Here is a 20,444-nt window from a genome sequence, read left to right on the forward strand (position 1 = left end):
TCTGAGGAGAGAGAGTGGGATTGGATTAGACGTTTCTGTTGCCTTCTGTCCCCTTCCACCCCTTGTTAAAAGGCAGATGTTTCTGTATGGCAGACCCTAAAGTTGTCAGTTCATGAGCAGCTGGAGAGATCCTGCTTCTGATTGCACAAAGCCTCCCCTTCTGCAGGGGTGCTGGAACAATCTGCGTAGCCATTGAACCAAACTGTGCCCTGTAGGTGATGGAAACCACTTCTAGCCAAGGGTGCGGCAGCACCCTCCCCTGCACCCCTACCCCTGTGCTCTTCCGCTGCCGGCTGTCAAAACGCACAGATGCCCTACCGGGGAGGAAAGAGGCTGGCAGCTTGGCTGAGTCCAAGGGGTGTGCGTTGTGCTGGGTGCTGCCCCTTGCTCCAGCCGCTGGTGTCTGCTCCTGGGGCCAGCACGCACGGGGCTGGCACCGCTCCCCTCCCACCGCCTTGGCATTTCCCCTCTGCCCAGCTCCCCCAACTCTTGCTTTGCAGGGCGCTCCGCCCTGATCCTCCGGCCTCTGCCCCGGCTCCCGCCCGCCCAGCTGAGCCGCTCATGCGCCTGCGGCAATAGTAGCTCCCTGCTCCCGCTCTGCTCTGGGAGCGGCTCGGGGCGGCCGCTGCGTGTCCCGCGGAGCAGGCGGGCGCAGCCCACCCGGCCCGGCCGCTCCGCAGCCCCCGCCCCGCCCCGCCCCGCCCCGCCGCGCGCGGGGCAGCGGGGCCGGCACGGGGCGGGGAGAGAGGCTGCCTCCCAGCCCCTGTCCCGCGGGCGGCTGCCCCCTCTGATTGGCTCGCGCTGCCTCATTATGCTCAACCCCGGCGTCTCGTGGCGGGCTGCTCGGCTGACGTCATCCGGCCGGGGGGCAGGCGCGAGCGGGGCGCGGAGGGGCGCGCAGAGGCGGCCCCGCGCGCGGAGCAGGAGCGCGGCCGGCCGCGGGAGCATGGCCACGGGCAGCGGCGGCGCCGCGCTCAGCACCGCGGACAGCGCCGCCAGGATGAACGGGCTGAGCCCCGGCCCGGCCGGCATCGCCATGAAGGACCACGATGCCATCAAGCTGTTCGTGGGGCAGATCCCCCGCAACCTGGAGGAGGGGGACCTCAAGCCCCTCTTCGAGGAGTTCGGCAAGATCTACGAGCTCACGGTGCTGAAGGACAGGTTCACCGGCATGCACAAAGGTAGGGGTGCCCCCGGGCCCCGGCCCGGAGCAACAAAAGGCCGGCTGCTGGGGGAGTGGGGCCCGGCCCCAGCTCCCCGCCTGCACCATGCACCCGGCCCCCCAGATCACCCACCCAGCCCTGCTGCAACTGCCCCAGCTCCCCCACCTGCACCATGCACCCAGCCCCCAAAACCCACCAGCTCCCAGGCCTCGTGTGTGCAAGGGGGAGAGGCTCTGGCCCCCAGCATCCACACCTGCACCCAGACGCTCACCAGTCGCCCACCCAGCCCTGCTGCAGCTGCCCCCAGATCGCAGGGCTCTGAGCCATGGAGAGGGCAAAGTTGGGTCAGATGAAGAGCAGGGTGCCTGGTTATCCATCTCCCCCTCCCCCCGTCCTTGTGGGGCTGAGCTCCATGTGTGTGCCATCAGTAACTGCCGGCTTTGCCACATTTGCCAGGAGTGGTCTGGTTCAAGCATGGATGGGGGCTAGGCACTGGGAGTTGCCTACCTCTCCCTCTTTGTGTAGTGTTTTAAATTAGTGCCAAAAATTGAGTTTGTATTTAGAAATCAATATTTTTGTGCCCACAGGAGGGGGTGGGGGGGGCAGCTTTTCGGTTTGGTTTCTGACTGGAGAGAAAATCACTTCAAAATAGAGACTAAAACCTCTTGATCCCTTAAAATAATAATAATGGGGTGTTTATGGCTGGGCTTATACTGCAGTTGAGGAACAACATTTTGCAGGGAAAAATGGTGTCTGTCATCGGCTGGCAGCTGGTAACCTCGCTGAATGTCGAAAGTCGGGGGGAAGCAGTTCTGGAAAGAATTACCTGTTGGGTGACTTCTTGCAACTGTTGTGAAAGTAGTAGCATGAAAAAAGCAAAGGGGTAAACCAATTGAGTAGCAGCAGCCACAGAGCTAGGCGAGGGAAGCAGACTCAGTTTGCCTCTAGGTAAATGCTCTGATTTGTAATACAATAAATGTTCCCCATCCATCCCAGCTAGGTCCTTAACAAATACTCTGGTTTGTATTTTTAAAAGGAATAAAGAAGTAAGGCACTCCCTCCTGTTTTGTAAAAAGCAGAGGATCCAGATCTGACTCTGTTTGATAACGGATTCCCTACTTGTGTTTCAAAATCTTGGTTTAGCTTTAAATGTGTCATGGAATATTCTCTGCTTGTCAGAGGGATTCTTTTCAAGGGAGAGGGGTAATGAAAGCTGGTAAATTTCAGAACAACCTGACCAGGTGGGAGCTTAGATCATTGTCCCCCATCCCCAAAACTGCCCCTCCCAAAAGATCTACAATAATAAAATCATCCCATGCCTTTGCAACTTTTCCTCGGATGGCTGTTCTGAAAAGCTCCCCTGCTAAATACAAACCAGAGGCCTTGTAATCCTGATTGCTTTCTCCTTTGCAGAATTAGGAGTTAATACCCTGTAGCATGCATGAGCTCATTACTCCTTGATTTCCAATATTTCCCAGGTAGGATTCCTGAGATAAGGGGTTTATATAATGCTGAGCCCCAGTTCAGGTAGAGGCACCAGATGACTGAAACAGAGGGGGAAGCACAGAACTGGTACATGGGAGGTTAGATCTCTCCCAGATGGAAAGAACAGAATGGTTTCCAAGACATAAAATGAGACTCCAGGATGCAGGTAGCAAGAAGTATTCTCTGGAGTTTCTAGGAAGCCAAAATGAAACTTGGTCTTTAACATGATAAATGGATGATTCTTCCACAGCTGGCAACTGTCTGGCCATTTTAACTCTTTAGTTCTCAGGTCTGTTACTGAGCATCCCAAATTTCTCTGTGTGCTTTCCTAGATCTGGTTTACACATCTAATGCTAACAAGGCAGGGGCAGTTGACATTTCAATACACAAAGTGAATACATCTCTTTCTTTCTCATCATCATCATCTCTCTCTCTCTCTCTCTCTCTCTTCTGGAAAACCCTTTCCCACTCCACAAAAATAATCAGACTTGTGCAACTTTAAATACCATACTGAAAAAATGCATTTTAATTTGAGACACTCATCTCATTAAAATGTCATCCCTCTTTACTTTTTAAGCTTTGGAGTGGAGCTAGCTCATGCGTGTGCACTCAGAACTTCTACCAGACATTTCAGGATGGATAGATAGATAGATTAGATTCCTGCAAACCGCACCCCCACCCCTCCAACCCCGAGGAGAGTGCTGAGTTGGTTTGAAATGGTAAATATTGTAAATGCAGACAGCTGATAGGAAAGGAACATAAATGGCGAGTACCTAAACAGCGTTAGTTGGATATTTTCAATTTTACATCAGCAACTTTTCTAAAATGCCAAAAGATAATTTGTGTATGTGCATGTGATCTCCCCACTTTACACAGGAGAGTAAATACATTACACATAAAGGAAGTTTAAAGATTGCTAAACAAACAGAATAAATTGGCCACCCCCAATCGCTGTTGTCTATCCCATTGCAGGCTGATGGCAACACTCCTTGCAATGCTCCACTCCTGAATTCATTCTATTTGAAGGCAAGTTGATTGCACTTATTAAGAGTTATTAATACTTAATCATCTGGCAGATTTAATTGTGCCAATATTAAAAATGCATCAATGTCAATTTCATTCATTAAATATTTACTTTTTTTGAAGGGAAACTGTTTTGCTGCTGTTTTAATATCACTTTAAGAAGCTTTGAATATGACCTAATAAAATAATTGGAAGAGAAAGATGTATACAGCATACAGGGAGCCGGGCAAAATTCTTCTTTCCTGTTTGCTTTGGCTAATTCTTTTTGTGAAATCCTAGTGAAATATCATTCATTCATTTCATCAGCATAATAAAGACGGGGTAAATAGATTTGTGCCTGGGCTGGGCAAATTGTGCTGACAATTTTGCCAGCCAGAGATATAAACAGTGCAGATTAGATTCTGCAACCCTTATACATAACAACAAGCATTTACTCACATGACTGTGGCAGAGTTACTCATGTGAGTAAGAGCTCACCAGATTGAGAAATTTTATGCTAGTTGCATTTTTGATTCACAAACCAAAGCATGTGATATTGAAAGGGCCAGAAACCAGTTCCCTTTCTCACACTGAGTAGCACCTCTCCCCAGGAATAATGCCTTTACAATCAATAGGAATTACTGAGGACAATGCTACTAAGAGGATCAGAATCAGGCCCAAAGAGATTAGATCAAAAGATGTCAAAATTCAACCTTGTAGTTTAGTCCTGAAAATAAAATAATAAATTTGTAGTGTAGCAGAAGGTGGCTACATTCTCTAATCTAATCTATCTATCTACCTATCTATCTATCAAGTGTTTTCTTAGCACTCAGCACTGGAAGGAGCTCAGCTGAACTAGGCTTGACCCATAAGGACAAGATTTCTGCTTGCACCCCTTTCCCGCTTTAAATTTAAAATACCAATCAAACCTTTCCTAGAATAGTTTTACAAACCCTTCCCCTGCAACACTAAGTCCTGTCCATCATCCCTGAGTATTTCCCTTCACAATAACCCTCTGAAACAAAAATCTGGGGCACAAATGATGTCTCATAAATGAACAAAGCCCTCTGAATTCCCCAAAATTACTATCCCTTCATTTTTGCTTTCCTTCATTTTTTCCCTCTTCTTACTTTTCCCTTCTCTACCCCCTTCACTCTTTGATCTGGCATCTGCACCGTCCCTCCTTGCTCCCTCCTTCATTGACAATTTTTCCGTACGGTGTCACTGCTGAAATTTGGGCTCTTCCTTCAGTCTCCTTCAGGATTTTTTTGTGACTGAATTGAAATGTGCTATTGAAATTTAGCCTCTGGACCCAGATTTGGTGACAGAGCTGATGGAGGTTGGAGAAAGTGAATCAAAATGTCTAATGAAAGAAGAAAAGGAGCTGTGAAGAGAAGGAAATAACTGGCAGCACCAGTTTTGCTCCTTTCAGCACGAAGACACAGGGCCAGGGAGACCACACACGCACATACACACACGATCTGCACCAACATAGATTGTGCTTTCTTCCTATGTACTATAGTAATTAATACCAACAATGTCCTATCCCCTATATTGGTACATAGTGCCTTTTGCTGGGAAGAATTGGTGCATGGTGTGTTACAGGCTGCTTCTGGAGATGTGAATCCCAGGGCACGTTACAGACTGCCTCTGGGGACACGAAGAGGTGTTTATTTCTTTGCCTTTGCCCACCACTGAAATGCAGCTGCCTCTGGGGAGCACTGCAGTGCAAGTGTACTGGTGCTAGGCACAACACTTCAGGAGAGGGAGGTAATGGGACCAAGGTGCTCAGTTTTGCAGGGGGAATTTAGGGAGGCAGAATATAAATGCCAGAGCTGGGTGTAAGAGTATAAATACAACAGCTAAGTGTCTGCATAATGTGAGTGTAGACAGACTTTGTGAAGGGTGGGGGAGGGAGATCTGTCCTGATATACTATGCGCACAGGGCCTAACTTCACTGGCTAACACCAGCTGCCCTCCCTCAGCAGCCAGGAGAGCTCGCTAGACACCAGGCATGTAAGCACAGAACCTGAACTGAGCTGGGTTAGCAGATGCAGTGCTTGAAATCTCAGTGCCTGGACCCCTGTCAGGACTGAGGGTCCCACCAGAGGATCCAATGTGGCAGAAGAGCCAACTTTGGGAGTGTTCACTGAATAGATGCTGCTGTAGACAGAGTCACAATTCACGCTCCTGATCAGAGACAGCTGGGAAAATGCTGACTTTCTTGAGGGGCCTAATCCAAAGCCCATCCAAACCCTCTGTGGGGCTTACTGGTTTCTGATGACAAACTTTAGCCCATGCAAGGTTCCCTCTTCCCAATCCCCTGTTGGTTAGGGGCACATCAAAGCCCCTCCTTGCAGAATTAGCATACCCAGAGCAAACTAAGCTGGGGCCTGGCTCCTGAAATGCCTTTGTGCCCATCTGAGGACCTGAGGGGATGTGGTCGAAATGGGCTGTGTTCTCCTGTCCTTCAAGGGCACCCCAGCTTGGCTCTCAGCAGAGCCCTTCCCCTGATGCATGGAGAGCTCTCTCAGTAGAGCGCTTTTGGAGTCAAGTAAAGGTTATGCTGGGAAAGGCCTTGGATTGCCAGCCATGGGGATATGTTTGTCCACAGAACAGGGACTGCATGGGTGACTGCAGGGTAAGCATCCTCCCAGATTGCCCCATCAGTATGCGTCACTGCTCTGGTGAGAGGGGAAATCGCTCTCCACATCAGTCACTCCTTGGTGACTCTCAGCCAGGGGGTCCAGCTGGTGCCAGCTCTCATGAGACCACGAGGATCTGGTCTGAGACCCATTAGCTCAGCTCAAGCTGAGACTGCCAGCCAGCCGTCGTGGTCTGGACGTTGGGTTGCTACAGTGTCACATCCATTGCCTGGCAGAACAACCGCTGCTGGTCTTTGCTAGTGGCCTGCTGGGAGAGAAAGAAAGGGAGAGGCAAGGCTGTAGGAATATGAATAATGGCCGGAGAGCCAGAGTCTAGCTGCCTGAAGCATTTTCAGCCCCATGGGCCAGGCAGAGGGGCAAGGATGGGCTGACTGCCCTCTTGGCTTGTAGAGGTAGGGAACCTTTCTCTTTCCAGTGGCTTGGCTTGCTGAGGGAGAAGAGGTTACAGTGACATGGTCTCCCTGGTTACCAGCTCCCTGGAGAGTCTGGGAAGGTCTGTGTGACACACAGCACCCCCGGAGAAATGCCATGTGAGCCACTGATGACAAAGCTCCAGTGGCATGGGTGTAATGCAGAGCAATATCCACCCATCCACCGTGGAAAGGAGTGCATGAACACTAGATACCAGAGTAGCTGCAGCACTCATGCTGACTGAGAGAGGTGTGTGCCGCCAGTATACCTAGATGTACAGACAATACGGACTGCCAAGGCTGGATCAGCCTCTCTGCTTCCTTAGTAGAGGAGACCCAGATCTAGGGGGATCAGCTCTGGGGGGCCACCCGGGGGAAGCAACCCTGGAGGTCACCTGTGGGGAGCAGTGCCAGTTTGGTGTCATCTTCCCACCTTCCTCCAAGCCAGGAGAAGTTTCTCTGGGAGGTGGAGGCTCTCGTGGATACCAAGGTCAGGGCTGAGCTAGCAGTATGGGGTGGGGAGCAGCCTCTTAGCAGCTCTGTTGCTGCCCCCAAGGATCTCTGAGCTGGAGCTAATGCTGCATCAAGCTGCATGGACCCCTGCTGGGCCTCTCTATAACTGCTACATTAGCTGTGCTAATGAGGGGTGGTGAGGCCAGCAGCTATGCACTGAGCGCTGGAGACACCCCCCCCCAAGATCCATAGAATGCTCAGGAGATCTCCCCTAGGCGAATGAACCCCCTTCCCTGCCCAAGCAGGCTTGGAGCTCTGACAGCCCCTTGCTTTCCTTTCCTCTAGTTTGCCCAGCTCTGGAGAGGACGTCCCCTGATGACGTTCTGGGCCATGTCAGTGCTCGCTAATTTCTCTCTAGGCAGCAAAACATGCTGCGGAAGTGACACAGCTTGTCTGAGTATAGGTGGAGGCAACAGGTGTCTTGTTTGACGTATGGGTCTGATCTGAAATTCAATGGCAGAAAATTACCTTAGCACAGAGTTCTGTTTGCTTAGTGGTTACTCGTCCCTGCTGAATGCTGAGCTGAGCAAAACTCAAATGTCCAAAAAGTGTTAAGCTCGCCCAGACAACTTTAACTGCTCGCTTTCAGACCTGTTAATGCACACACCTTCACAGTGCCAGCTGCACCGTTGTTGAAATATACAAACGCTTCCCCTCCTTTCACAGCCTGTTCACTCACCCACAGGACTCCATCAGACATTCGTCAAGGGCAAAAGGGAAATAGAAAACCCCAAGAGGCTGCCCGCCCCACCTTCTCTGTGTTTCCCTGGAGTGGGCAGTAGCTAGGAGGATGCTGCGGGTACACTTCAGGTGCAGGCAGGGGATTAGGAGTGCCAGTGGAGGCAATAGGCAGGCCTGCTTGGCATTGTAAAGTCCAGAATACACTCACACACTTAGCCACGGCCCCAGAAAGTGTCCCCACAGGTTCAATTTCAGAAGCACTTCACAGCCTTGTACAACTCCCTTATGTGTACTGCCAAGGACACCATCACCTAACCAATATTAAAGCATTAGCATCCTCTCATGTTCCATAACACAGCTGGCAGGATCCTTTGGAATCAAAGACCGATGTCTAGCAACCACCATAACACAGGCACTTCTGCACTGACATGGTGCATCCTGGACATGCACCCCTTTCCTTTCCTCACACAGGAGGGGGTGGAAAACATGCATCTTCCCTCAGATCACAGTCACAGCCCTGTCACAACCCCCCTATGTCCTTACAGCATGAACACTCCTGTACCAAACAGGCAGTGATTCCTGTCAGCCATTGCCCACTCGAGAGGAAGAGCGGTCGAGTGGCAAGGGCAACCTTTTTGTGTTGTCCTTTAATAGTGTTCAATGAAATCCGGGGTGAGGGCATGACTGGGTGGTGAGAGGAGGGGAAGAGCTGGCACATTTCAGCAAGTGTGGGGAGGGTGGGGTATTGACAGGGCCTTGCTGGAAGAAGGCTGTGTTGAGGTTGCCTGGGCACAGCCAAATCAGAGAAAAGTATCACAGCTCCTGGGCGCAAATCTCTGATGCCGTCCGCAGCTGCTCTCATACATTGTAGGAGGGACACATGGGAATAAGGGCCAGGTCATTTCTGCCTGAGTGAATTACCAGAATGGCGGGTAGATCACAACCTCCTTAGACACTGCAGAGTGGGCTGAATGCAAGGCCAACGTGGGCCACCTCTCGCCACCCAAATCAGCCTGCAGTCAGCAATCCCCATGCTGTGGTGTTCTCCTTTCTCTCCTGCAAACTTTTGCAACCTTGGGATCTAGGAATTGTCCTGAACCCACACGTTGGCAACGCTGCCAGAGCAGATAGTTCTTTTCCCTCCCTTTTTTCCCTCACAGTCCTTGTGCTTTCAGTTCCAAACCTCTGTACTATGCCTCTTTGGAGATACCACATTCATCTGCCCTGAGATCAGGAAGTAGATACTTGCCTCCCCTTCTCCTGCAAAGACTAGTAAAATACAGGTTTCAGAGTAGCAGCCATTTTAGTCTGTATTCACAAAAAAGAAAAGGAGTACCTCTGGCACCTTAGAGACTAACAAATTTATTTGAGCATAAGCTTTCGTGAGCTACAGCTCACTTCATCGGATGCATTCAGTGGAAAATACAGTGGGGAGATTTATATACATAGAGAACATGAAACAAATGGGTGTTACCATACACACTGTAAGAAGAGTGATCACCTAAGGTGAGCTGTTACCAGCAGGAGAGCAGTGTTGCGTGGGGGGAGAGGGACCTTTTGTAGTGATAATCAAGGTGGGCCATTTCCAGCAGTTGACAAGAACGTCTGAGGAATAGTGGGGGGTGGGGGGAATAAACATGGGGAAATACTTTTATTTTGTGTAATGACCCATCCACTCCCAGTCTCTATTCAAGCCTAAGTTAATTGTATCCAGTTTGCAAATTAATTCCAATTCAGCAGTCTCTTGTTGGAGTTTGGTTTTGAAGTTTTTTTGTTGAAGGATTGCAACTTTTAGGTCTGTAATCAAGTGACCAGAGAGATTGAAGTGTTCTCCAACTGGTTTTTGAATGTTATAATTCTTGATGTCGGATTTGTGTCTGTTTATTCTTTTATGTAGAGACTGTCCAGTTTGACCAATGTACATGGCAGAGGGGCATTGCTGGCACATGATGGCATATATCACATTAGCAGATGTGCAGGTGAATGAGCCTCTGATAGTGTGGCTGATGTGATTAGGCCCTATGATGGTGTCCCCTGAATAGATATGTGGACAGTTGGCAACAGGCTTTGTTGCAAGGATAGGTTCCTGGATTAGTGGTTCTGTTGTGTGGTGTGTGGTTGCTGGTGAGTATTTGCTTCAGGTTGGGGGGCTGTCTGTAAGCAAGGACTGGACTGTCTCCCAAGATCTGTGAGAGTGATGGGTCGTCCTTCAGAATAGATTGTAGATCCTTGATGATGCGTTGGAGAGGTTTTAGTTGGGGGCTGAAGGTGATGGCTAGTGGCGTTCTGTTATTTTCTTTGTTGGGCCTGTCCTGTAATAGGTGACTTCTGGGAACTTTTCTGGCTCTGTCAATCTGTTTCTTCACTTCAGCAGGTGGGTATTGTAGTTGTAAGAATGCTTGATAAAGATCTTGTAGGTGTTTGTCTCTGTCTGAGGGGTTGGAGCAAATGTGGTTGTATCGTAGAGCTTGGCTGTAGACAATGGATCGTGTGGTGTGGTCTGGATGAAAGCTGGAGGCATGTAGGTAGGAATAGCGGTCAGTAGGTTTCTGGTATAGGGTGGTGTTTATGTGACCATCACTTATTAGCACCATAGTGTCCAGGAAGTGGATCTCTTGTGTGGACTGGTCCAGGCTGAGGTTGATGGTGGGATGGAAATTGTTGAAATCCTGGTGGAATTCCTCAAGGGCTTCTTTTCCGTGGGTCCAGATGATGAAGATGTCATCAGTGTAGCGCAAGTAGAGTAGGGGCATTAGGGGACGAGAGCTGAGGAAGCGTTGTTCTAAGTCAGCCATAAAAATGTTGGCATACTGTGGGGCCATGCGGGTACCTATAGCAGTGCCACTGATTTGAAGGCATACATTGTCCCTACATGTGAAATAGTTATGGGTGAGGACAAAGTCACAAAGTTCAGCTACCAGGTTTGCCATGACATTATTGGGGATACTGTTCCTGATGGTTTGTAGTCCATCTTTGTGTGGAATGTTGGTGTAGAGGGTTTCTACATCCATAGTGGCCAGGATGGTGTTTTTAGGAAGATCACCGATGGATTGTAGTTTCCTCAGGAAGTCAGTGGTGTCTCAAAGATAGCTGCGAGTGCTGGTAGCGTAGGGCCTGAGGAGGGAGTCAGCATAGCCAGACAATCCTGCTGTCAGGGTGCCAATGCCTGAGATGATGGGGCGTCCAGGATGTCCAGGTTTATGGATCTTGGGTAGCAGATAGAATACCCCAGGTCGGGGTTCCAGAGGTGTGTCTGTGCAGATTTGTTCTTATGCTTTTTCAGGGAGTTTCTTGAGCAAATGCTGTAGTTTCTTTTGGTAACCCTCAGTGGGATCAGAGGGTAATGGCTTGTAGAAAGTGGTGTTGGAGAGCTGTCTAGTAGCCTCTTGTTCATATTCCGACCTATTCATGATGAAGACAGCACCTCCTTTGTCAGCCTTTTTGATTATGATGTCAGAGTTGTTTCTGAGGCTGTGAATGGCATTGTGTTCTGCATGGCTGAGTTTATGGGGCAAGTGATGCTGCTTTTCCACAATTTCAGCCCGTGCACGTCGGTGAAAGCACTCTATGTAGAAGTCCAGTCTGTTGTTTCGACCTTCAGGAGGAGTCCACCTAGAATCCTTCTTTTTGTAGTGTTGGTAGGAAGGTCTCTGCGGGTTAGTATGTTGTTCAGAGGTGTGTTGGAAATATTCCTTGAGTCGGAGATGTCAAAAATAGGATTCTAGGTCACCACAGAACTGTATCATGTTTGTGGGGGTGGAGGGGCAGAAGGAAAGGCCAGGACAGATAGGACAGATTCTTCTGCTGGGCTAAGAATATAGTTGGATAGATTAACAATATTGCTGGGTGGCTTAAGGGAACCCCTGTTGTGGCCCCTTGTGGCATGTAGTAGTGTAGATAGTTTAGTGTCCTTTTTCTTATGTAGAGAGGCAAAGTGTGTGTTGTAAATGGCTTGTCTAGTTTTTGTAAAGTCAAATGAGGAAGCCATGACGAATTTTGTGTGGAAGGTTGTTTTTTTATGAGTGTATCCAGTTTTGAGAGCTCATTCTTAATCTTTCCCTGTTTGCTGTAGAGGATGTTGATCAGGTGGTTCCGCAGTTTCTTTGAGAGCATGTGGCACAAGCTGTCAGCATAGTCTGTGTGGTATGTAGACTGTAATGGATTTTTTACCTTCAGTCCTTTTGGTATGATGTCCATCTGTTTGCATTTGGAAAGGAAGATCATGTCTATCTGTATCTGTAAGAGTTTTTTCATGAAGTTGATAGATTTCCACTCCATACGGCTAAATTCAGTGCCTTGCACAATGACAGGTTTCAGAGTAGCAGCCATGTTAGTCTGTATTTGCAAAAAGAAAAGGAGTACTTGTGGCACCTTGGAGACTAACAAATGTATTTGAGCATAAGCTTTCATGAGCTACAGCTCACTTCATCAGATGCATTCAGTGGAAAATACAGTGGGGAGATTTATATACGTAGAGAATATGAAACAATGGGTGTTACCATACACACTGTGACAAGAGTGATCACTTAAGGTGAGCTATTACCAGCAGGAGAGCCGGGGTGGGGGGGGGGGAGGCAGAGTTGCAATTCTTCAACATAAAAACTTCAAAAACGAGAGACTGCTGAATTGGAATTAATTTGCAAACTGGATACAATTAACTTAGGCTTGAATAGAGACGGGGAGTGGATGGGTCATTACACAAAGTAAAACTATTTCCCCATGTTTATTTCCCTCCCTCCCCCCCCCCCACTGTTCCTCAGATGTTCTTGTCAACTGCTGGAAATGGCCCACCTTGATTATCACTACAAAAGGTCCCTCTCCCCCCGCGCAACACTGCTCTCCTGCTGGTAACAGCTCACCTTAGGTGATCACTCTTCTTACAGTGTGTATGGTAACACCCATTGTTTCATGTTCTCTATGTATATAAATCTCCCTACTGTATTTTCCACTGAATGCATCCGATGAAGTGAGCTGTAGCTCACGAAAGTTTATGCTCAAATAAATTTGTTAATCTCTAAGGAGCCACAAGTACTCCTTTTCATTTTTAGTAAAATACAGACTCCCTCAAACAGCCAATCCAAGGCTTGCCTACCACCCAGGCCCATGTCCTGTCCCCTCCACAGCCCCTCTCCCTGTCATCCCCCGCCCCACACACTTACAGTCCTCTCCCTCCAGTTCCTCCTCACCCCACAGAACACAAATGTTGGTTCGACTGGCTGCTGACTATTCCGCTGCGTTCACAGTAACCTTCCCATAAACTAAACACACGTTATAACAGAGACAACTTGCAGCAAGCAACATGTGTTCTTCAGTCTTTATTGCACAGATGTACAAGGGCTCGGACTAGAAACGTGTGTGGCAGAGTGCTGAAGAGGAGAGGGGATCCAGGAGAGGGGGCGGGGACAGAGACTGGAGTCCCGATTTTCCCAGGTTCCCAGCAGCCAAGAGGGAATTCCCTCAGGGTGCCATCTGGAAGGAAGGGGTGTGACTTGGGCTAAGGGATGGGATTTGGTGGGAGGGGCTTGAGCGTGTGTTTTGGCAACCCAAGTAAGGCCACCTCCAGAAGACAGGGCTTCCCAGAAAGAAGTTAGTGTCAGCCAATGGGACCTCACTTTCCAAAGACTGCAGGTTATGCCTGGGAGGTGGGAAAGGTCTGTGTAATGTCCCAGGGCCAGACCCGCCAGATCCCTGACCAGGACTTGGCAAGATCCTAAGGTCCTGCAGAGCCCAGTGCATGCTGGGATGGGGCTGTGGGGATGCCTGTGCAGTGGAGGGTGGAGTCAGACACTCTATTTATGAGCAGCAGGGTGTTGAGCGGCCAATATCCTGCCTTGTTTGGCGGGGGCTGGCTTCCCCCACCCTGGAGACAACTCTGGGCACTACAAAGAGTGTGGGAGGAAGAATGTGGCACTGTTGGGTTTACCCAAGAGGTACAGGACGAATCACTACTGCCTGGAGGGAGCCTCATCTGTGCCCACTGCTGCTAGCAAAACAAGCACCCCACTTCAGGCTCTGAGAGCCTCACTCTTTTCCTCTGTAGGCTGGCAATTTCCACCCTCAGCCTTAGGCTCCCTGTGTGAGTCACTGGTAGGGTTCCCAGGTGTCTGGTTTTCGACTGGAATGCCAGGTAGAAAAGGGACCTGGGCAGCTCTGGTCAGCACCACTGATCGGGCCTCAAAAAGTACAGTTGGTGTGCAGTGGGGCTAAGGCAGGTTCCCTAGCTGCCCGGGCTCCACATAGCTCCCGGAAGCAGCTAGCATGTCTGCCTCCTAGGCGCAGAGGCGGCCATGGGGGCTCCATGAGTTGCCCCTGCCCCAAGTGAGGGCTCCGCAGTTCCCATTGGCCGGGAACTGCAGCCTATGGGAGCTGCGGGGGTGGCACCTGCAGGCGTGGACAGCATGCAGAGCCACCTGGCAGTGTCTCCACCTAGGAGCCGGAGTGGGGACATGCTGCTGCTTCTGGGAGCCACCTGAGGTAATTGCCACCCTGCCAGAGCCCACACACCTCACTCTCTGCCACACTCCAACCCCCTGCCCCAGCCCTGAGCCCTCTCCCGCACCCAAACTCCTTCCCAGAGCTTACACCCCTCACCCTCTCCCACATCCCAACCCACCTGCCCCAGTCCTGAGCCCCTGAGCTCCTGCACCCCAAAGCCCTCATCCCTGGCCCCACTTCTGAGCCCACACCCCTAGCCGGAGCCCTTACCCCCTTCCACACCTCAACTCCCTGCCCCATCATGGAGCCCTCTACCACACCCTGAACCCCTCATTTCTGGCCCCACCCTGGTGCCCACACCCACAGCCTGAGCCCTCACTCCCCCGCACCCCAACCCCTTGCCCCAGCCTGGTGAAAGTGAGTGAAGGTTGGGGAGAGTGAGCGATGGAGGGAGGAGTGATGGAGTGCGCAGTGGTGGGGTCTCGGAGAAGGGGCAGGGCAGGGGCGGGGAAGGCACATGGCAAGGATCTTTGGTTTTGTGGGATTAGAAAGTTGGCAACCCTAGTCACTGGGACAAAGCAGAGAGAAGCTGGCACTAAATCTATACAGCTAGTTCCCCCCAGAGTTCTGCTCTGGCCTGGGGCACAGGTCCCTCCCACCTGTCTATACACCCCACTTCATCACACTTGAATGCCCAGCCCCGCGACTCCTGGACACCCACAATGCGCACACATCCGCTGTTTCCCCTCTGCTCCATGCTGCATGAGCTGTGTCTCTGGGAAAGGCAAGAGACGTTTCTTTCACCAAGCTAAAGATGATGATTCCAAGAAAAGGCAGCTTTAGGATTGAAAACATGATCACAGATAAAAGAAACAGATAAACTGCAACCTAGAGCCTGTGCATACTGCCAAGGTCCTTTCCTGGCTACTGGGGTATTTCTCACCCTCTAGCCTGGCCGCCCAGTGCTGGGCCTGTCCAGAGAGCTGGGAGCCACTTTTCATGAGGCAGAGTTTGACCACTGTAATCTGTGTCCTTCTTTCCCCTGTTACACAGTTCCAGTCTCTTTTCAAAACGGGGGGTGCTTCGTTACCTTCAGCTGCCCACCCTTCTCCCTGCCAATGTTCCCACTATTCAGCGTCATCTTCCTGGGCTGCTTTGTAAAGGCCCAAGCCCGCACCTTGTCTCAACTGTCACGTGGATGTCAGTGATTTCACTTGTGCCTGAATGAGCACTGAGAGCCTCTGCCCCAGGTGACTGGTTTTGCCTCCCACAGCTTTGGAACACAATGTCCTACGTGTCACAGATCTTCAAATCTTTGCTGTCCATCTGTCCTGAAATAACCACGAGAACCAGCGAGTATCTTAGTGCAGCAACCCTGCCCTAGCCCCCTGTAGTGAAACGTCCTACAGGTGGTGAACACGGGGCAGGGTGCCCATCTGGGCATGTCCTGGCAAGTCCCTGGCTACAGACTCATAATTGTGTAGACCCGTCGGTTTCCAACAGGGGGCGCCTGGGTCACAGCTACTCACTCTGGGCCAGCTTTTAAAGTGTTCAGCGCCCTCTGTTGGGGCTGCATTGTCAGTGCCACTTAGCTTCCGTGGAGGCAGCAAGGCTGAGGTTTCCAAAAGAATCACAATTCCCATTGAATGCCATGCTGCTGTGGTACGCCCCACCTGCCTCGGGGCACCACCTTTCTCAGCAGGATAAAATCCTATAGCAAGGGGGTGTTGGGAGCTGGGAGGGGGGCTGAGCACTGCCGGGGAGACTCTGGCCTGTTATTTCAAACCCAGCAGACCTAGAAATCACTTTACAAGCCAGCCACTGGCATGCAAATATCTCAAAGGTAAAGCAAGGCCAGGCAGCCAGCATCTGGTGACTTTGGACATGCTTCTACCTCGGTCTACTTGTATCTTGGCTGCTCAACAGGGTCAGACATGGTCACTGCTTGGTTGGGAGACCACGATGGAAAAAACCCTGACGCTCCAGGAAGTGGCAGGTGGTGTTCTCCCCTCTGAGTCATGCCCAGGCTTCAGGAGAGGCAGGATAGCCTTGTGGTTAAGGAGAGGAACACAGATCTGGGTTTGATTCCTGCCTCTGTCACAGACTTCCTGCCTGTTGGGCAAGTCAGTTAGTTCTTTCTGGCCTTGGATCCCCATCTGTGAAAAATGGGGATAATAAATCTTTCTGACCTTGCAGGGTGTGAACCGGATAAAGCCATGTTGGTGGGGTGAAGGGGCTATAGAAATAGCCAGACAGCACAGGGTTAAAGGAAGAGGAGTCTAAAGATGTTACCCTAAGCCCTAGGTCAGAGCCCATGTGCACTAGAGAATGCTTAGTGCACATGGAATGGAGCATGAACAGGTGGTCCATCCCCTCCTCTGCAATTTTACCAGCCTGTAGCACTAATTAGAGCATCCTTGGGGCTGGTCTAACTTGTGCCTGCAGGTACTGGCTCCCAAGGAGCCACTCCACAAGCGCCAGTAGCAAAAATCCCCAATGGCTGGAGACGGGAGATTACATGGGGAGCGCTATGAGTTACTACAGGGAATTCTTTCCCAGGTATCTGCCTGGTAGGTCTTGCCCACATGCTCAGGGTCTAACTGATTGCCATATTTAGGATCGGGAAGGAATTTTCCCTCGGGTCAGGTTGGCAAGAGACCCTGGAGGTCTTTTTCCTTCCTCTGCAGCCTGGGGCATGAATCACTTGCAGGTTTGATGGATTTTCTGTAACTTGATATCTCTAAACCATGATTTGAGGACATCAGTAACTCAGCCAGAGGTTGGAGGTCTATTACTGGAGTGTGTGTGGGGGGTAAAGTTCTGTGGCCTGCGATGTGCCAGACTAGATGATCACGATGGTCCCATCTAGGGTGACCAGATAGCAAGTGTAAAAAATGGGGACAGGGGTGGGGGGTAATAGGTGCCTATATAAGAAAAAGCCCCAAAATCGGGACTGTCCCTATAAAATCGGGACATCTGGTCACCCTTGTCCCGTCTGATCTTAAAGTGTATGAGTCTATGAGTGCATTGTGTAGCAGCTAACCTTAGAACAACTGGGGCTGGGCTGACTAAGCCAGCTGTAGATTTCCCTATGCTAAGGGACTCCTTTGCTGAGGGCAGCATTAGGTACCCACTGGACTCCTGCAGGAAAGTAGGAATCCAAAAGAAGTACCCCATCACCCCCAGAAGCAGATGCTGAGGCCAGAGGGGATGACACCCAGGACTCACAGGGACCCATGGCTGTCAGTGGGAATGATCACTGCTCTTTGGCTAAAGGACAGCTGGGCAGCCCCCCGCTCTTTTCTAGGCAAGCCAGTTCCCAGAATCCCCACTCACGAGCTCCTATGCTCCAGTTCAACTAGCCATTTGGGACTACATTTCCCAGGATGCCCTGCACTTGAGCCTCCCACAACCAGCTGACTATGAACCGAAGCCAGGGAATGCCTCTTTGGAAACAGCCATCGCTTCCAAGGGGAGAGTACACGCAGCGCTGCTGAGAGCACACAGCAGGCTTCCCTCAGTGCTGGGCACCTGAACTGACGGGACACCTTCAAACAGCAACCCTGCCACCGCATGCCTGGAGAAGAAGATCTGGCTGGCCCTCAATGAATGGAAGTGAGGAACCCCCCCTTGGGCTAGACGTGCCCTGTCACAGCCTTGGCCAGCTTTGGCCTGTAATGGGCAACCGATGGTAACAGGGTGGGGCTTTGGACTTGTCCAGTCGCTATCCAGATTTCTGAGTCTGTTTCAGCCTGGGCCTTTAGCTCAAGCCATGACGGCACCTGATCTAGATCCCTCAGTCCTTTGGCCAGAGGACCCAGACATTATTGCAAATGAGCATTATCAGTTCCTCTAGGGAGGAGCAGAGGATACCAGATGCCCAGTGAAGCCTCTTTTCTAGCAGGGTTCCTGGCCTCACAGAAGCACCATGCTGGGGCAGATGCTAGGAGATGTAAAAGTGAGGTTCTGAGCATTCCTGGCCATCAGAGATCATCCCGGGGCCCTTTTCACAGGGTCAGGGGGCTGAGCCCTGGGGTCCTGGCCAAAGCCCACCTCCCCAAATTCCCCATGGCAATTTCAGGTGGAGGTTGGATCACCCTTGGTTACCTGATGGGGCAGTGTTGCTGTGCTCCGTGAAACAGCTGTCCTGACTCACCCCAGAAAGGGCTTAATTTCAGGAGAGGATGAATTGATCCTGGATAAGGTGTGTGGGGACAAAAGGTGAGAAATGCTTGTAAAATAAGGGGACAGATTTATCCATGATGTAGTCATTACATCAGAGATGAGTTGGACCCACCCTCACTGTCTGAACCCTGGCTGGATGAAGAGCGGTCAGTCATGCCCTTTGAGATCAGCGCTTACCGCTGCTTCCACAGCTGATCGCAGGGAGAGCAGTTCCTCATGGACTCTTAGGCCATTAACCCCTCAGTGGCTGAAGTATTTGAGTTACTAAATGACTGAAAGGTAGCGTCTGTCTGGGGGAAGAGTGTTTGTGCGGGGGCAACTGGGGAGGAGACACCCACCTCTGGGTCTAACAGTCTGGGCCAGATCCAAGCAGGGATAGTGCCCTGCACTCTGCCCCACACCCTGTCATATTGCTCAGCCTCACTGTACAGCCCGTCCCTGGTCTGACATGGGCATTGTAGGCCCTTGCGTGGGGCCAGCTCCTGGAGCCATGCGAGGAAATTAGCTTTCATTAAAAACCAATAGGAAGATTCTGAGCCACCTGGTGGGAAGAAAAGCTTGAAAACCTGACCGGGGTGCAACAATTTCACCTGCGTTTGCAGAGACCCTGAGATAATAGCTCCGAGAGCCCCAGGCATCTCAAGGGAGTGTTAACCCCTAGCCCTACTTCTCTGGGGGCCCAGCCAACCCCACCCCACCAGCACGAGAAGAGCCCAGCTCCAAGCAGATACACCCCAATTGTGGGAGTAAATACTGCGGGTGCCCCCTGCCTCCTTGGGGGACAGAGGGTATGCCTGCTGCATTACCCAAGGGGAGGGAGACTTGGGCTGCTTCTGGGGATATGGGAGACATACTACTGCCCCTGCCTCTCTGAGGGAGGGGTGACCCCAACTGGAGGTGGGGGTAATGGCATGAGGGTGTGGCTGTGCTCAAAGAAGGGCCTTGTCTCAGGGCAGCCCGCTTCCCACAGCCTGGTCCGATCCCCATCTCCCCACCTTGGCAGCCTAGTGCTGCTGATTTTTTAATCTGGAGGGATTTGCTTTAATCCTGGTGTGTTTGGCACTGCTCGCTGACTTCAATTAACCAGACCTGGCTAATGCACTCCGATTGCCTTAGATCCAAGCCCATCTCCCCTCTCCCTGGACCCAGCACTGTCCTTGCACAGCAGCCAAATCCATATCACCTCATTTATGATTTAGATACAATCCCGTGGACAAGCGGGGCCTGCAGCTTTGGTCTCCATACCAGGGGAGCCAATACCAAGTACTGGACCCCTCTGGGTGGACAGTCAAATTCCAGTATCTATTCCCTGGGGCTTACAGTCAGTCTCCATGGCACATCCAGCCCCAAGCTTCCCCAGGGGCAATGCCAGTGACGGTGCCAATGCAGTGGTGGTTGTGGTGCCATGTTAGTATGCAGTGAGACTGCTCCTCTGCCCACAGGTGGTAGGAACGATTGGACTGACTCCCTAGTAATAACAGGAACAGCACGCAGTGCTTTGCCTCAGCGATCTCACAGCACTTCACCAAGGAGGGCGGCATTAGTACCCCCATTTGACAGGTGGGGAACTGAGGCACGGAGCAGGGAATTGATTTGCCCTAGGTCACCCAGTAGGCCAATGGCAGAGATGGGACTTGAATGAACACCCACCTGCCCACCCCATTGGCTTCACTCGGGGTCAGATGCATGTGCCCTTGACAAGTGAGGTGATGATAAGAGACCCAGCATGAGGGACAGACATGTTGGAGCCTCTTTGGTGCCCCCTAACCAGGGCCCTTGCTGACCTCTCCCTGGCGAGGAGCGCAGGACTCACCCTTGTTAGGCCTCCAACCCTTGGGAGTCTGCAGGTGGCCAGGTCGCCGCCTGCTCTCCGGAGCCGCCCCCCCACCCAGCATTCTGCTCTC

The 20,444-nt window shown here is 51.2% G+C and overlaps 1 protein-coding gene across 12 annotated transcripts in view; it reads left to right on the forward strand.

Moving 5' to 3' along the window:
- Positions 1-929: 929 nt before the first annotated feature.
- Positions 930-20,444, forward strand: part of CELF6 (CUGBP Elav-like family member 6) — a 217,905-nt gene continuing 198,390 nt past the window's right edge. For all 12 annotated transcript variants that reach the window (XM_043493751.1, XM_043493753.1, XM_043493752.1 and 9 more), the window contains exon 1: positions 930-1,181. In XM_043493751.1, the coding sequence (XP_043349686.1) occupies positions 947-1,181 (235 nt within the window). In that variant the 5' untranslated portion in view covers positions 930-946. The remainder of the gene's footprint in view (positions 1,182-20,444) is intronic.

The sequence above is a fragment of the Dermochelys coriacea genome, chromosome 10, assembly GCF_009764565.3.
Source record: "Dermochelys coriacea isolate rDerCor1 chromosome 10, rDerCor1.pri.v4, whole genome shotgun sequence".
Classification (NCBI taxonomy): domain Eukaryota; kingdom Metazoa; phylum Chordata; order Testudines; family Dermochelyidae; genus Dermochelys; species Dermochelys coriacea.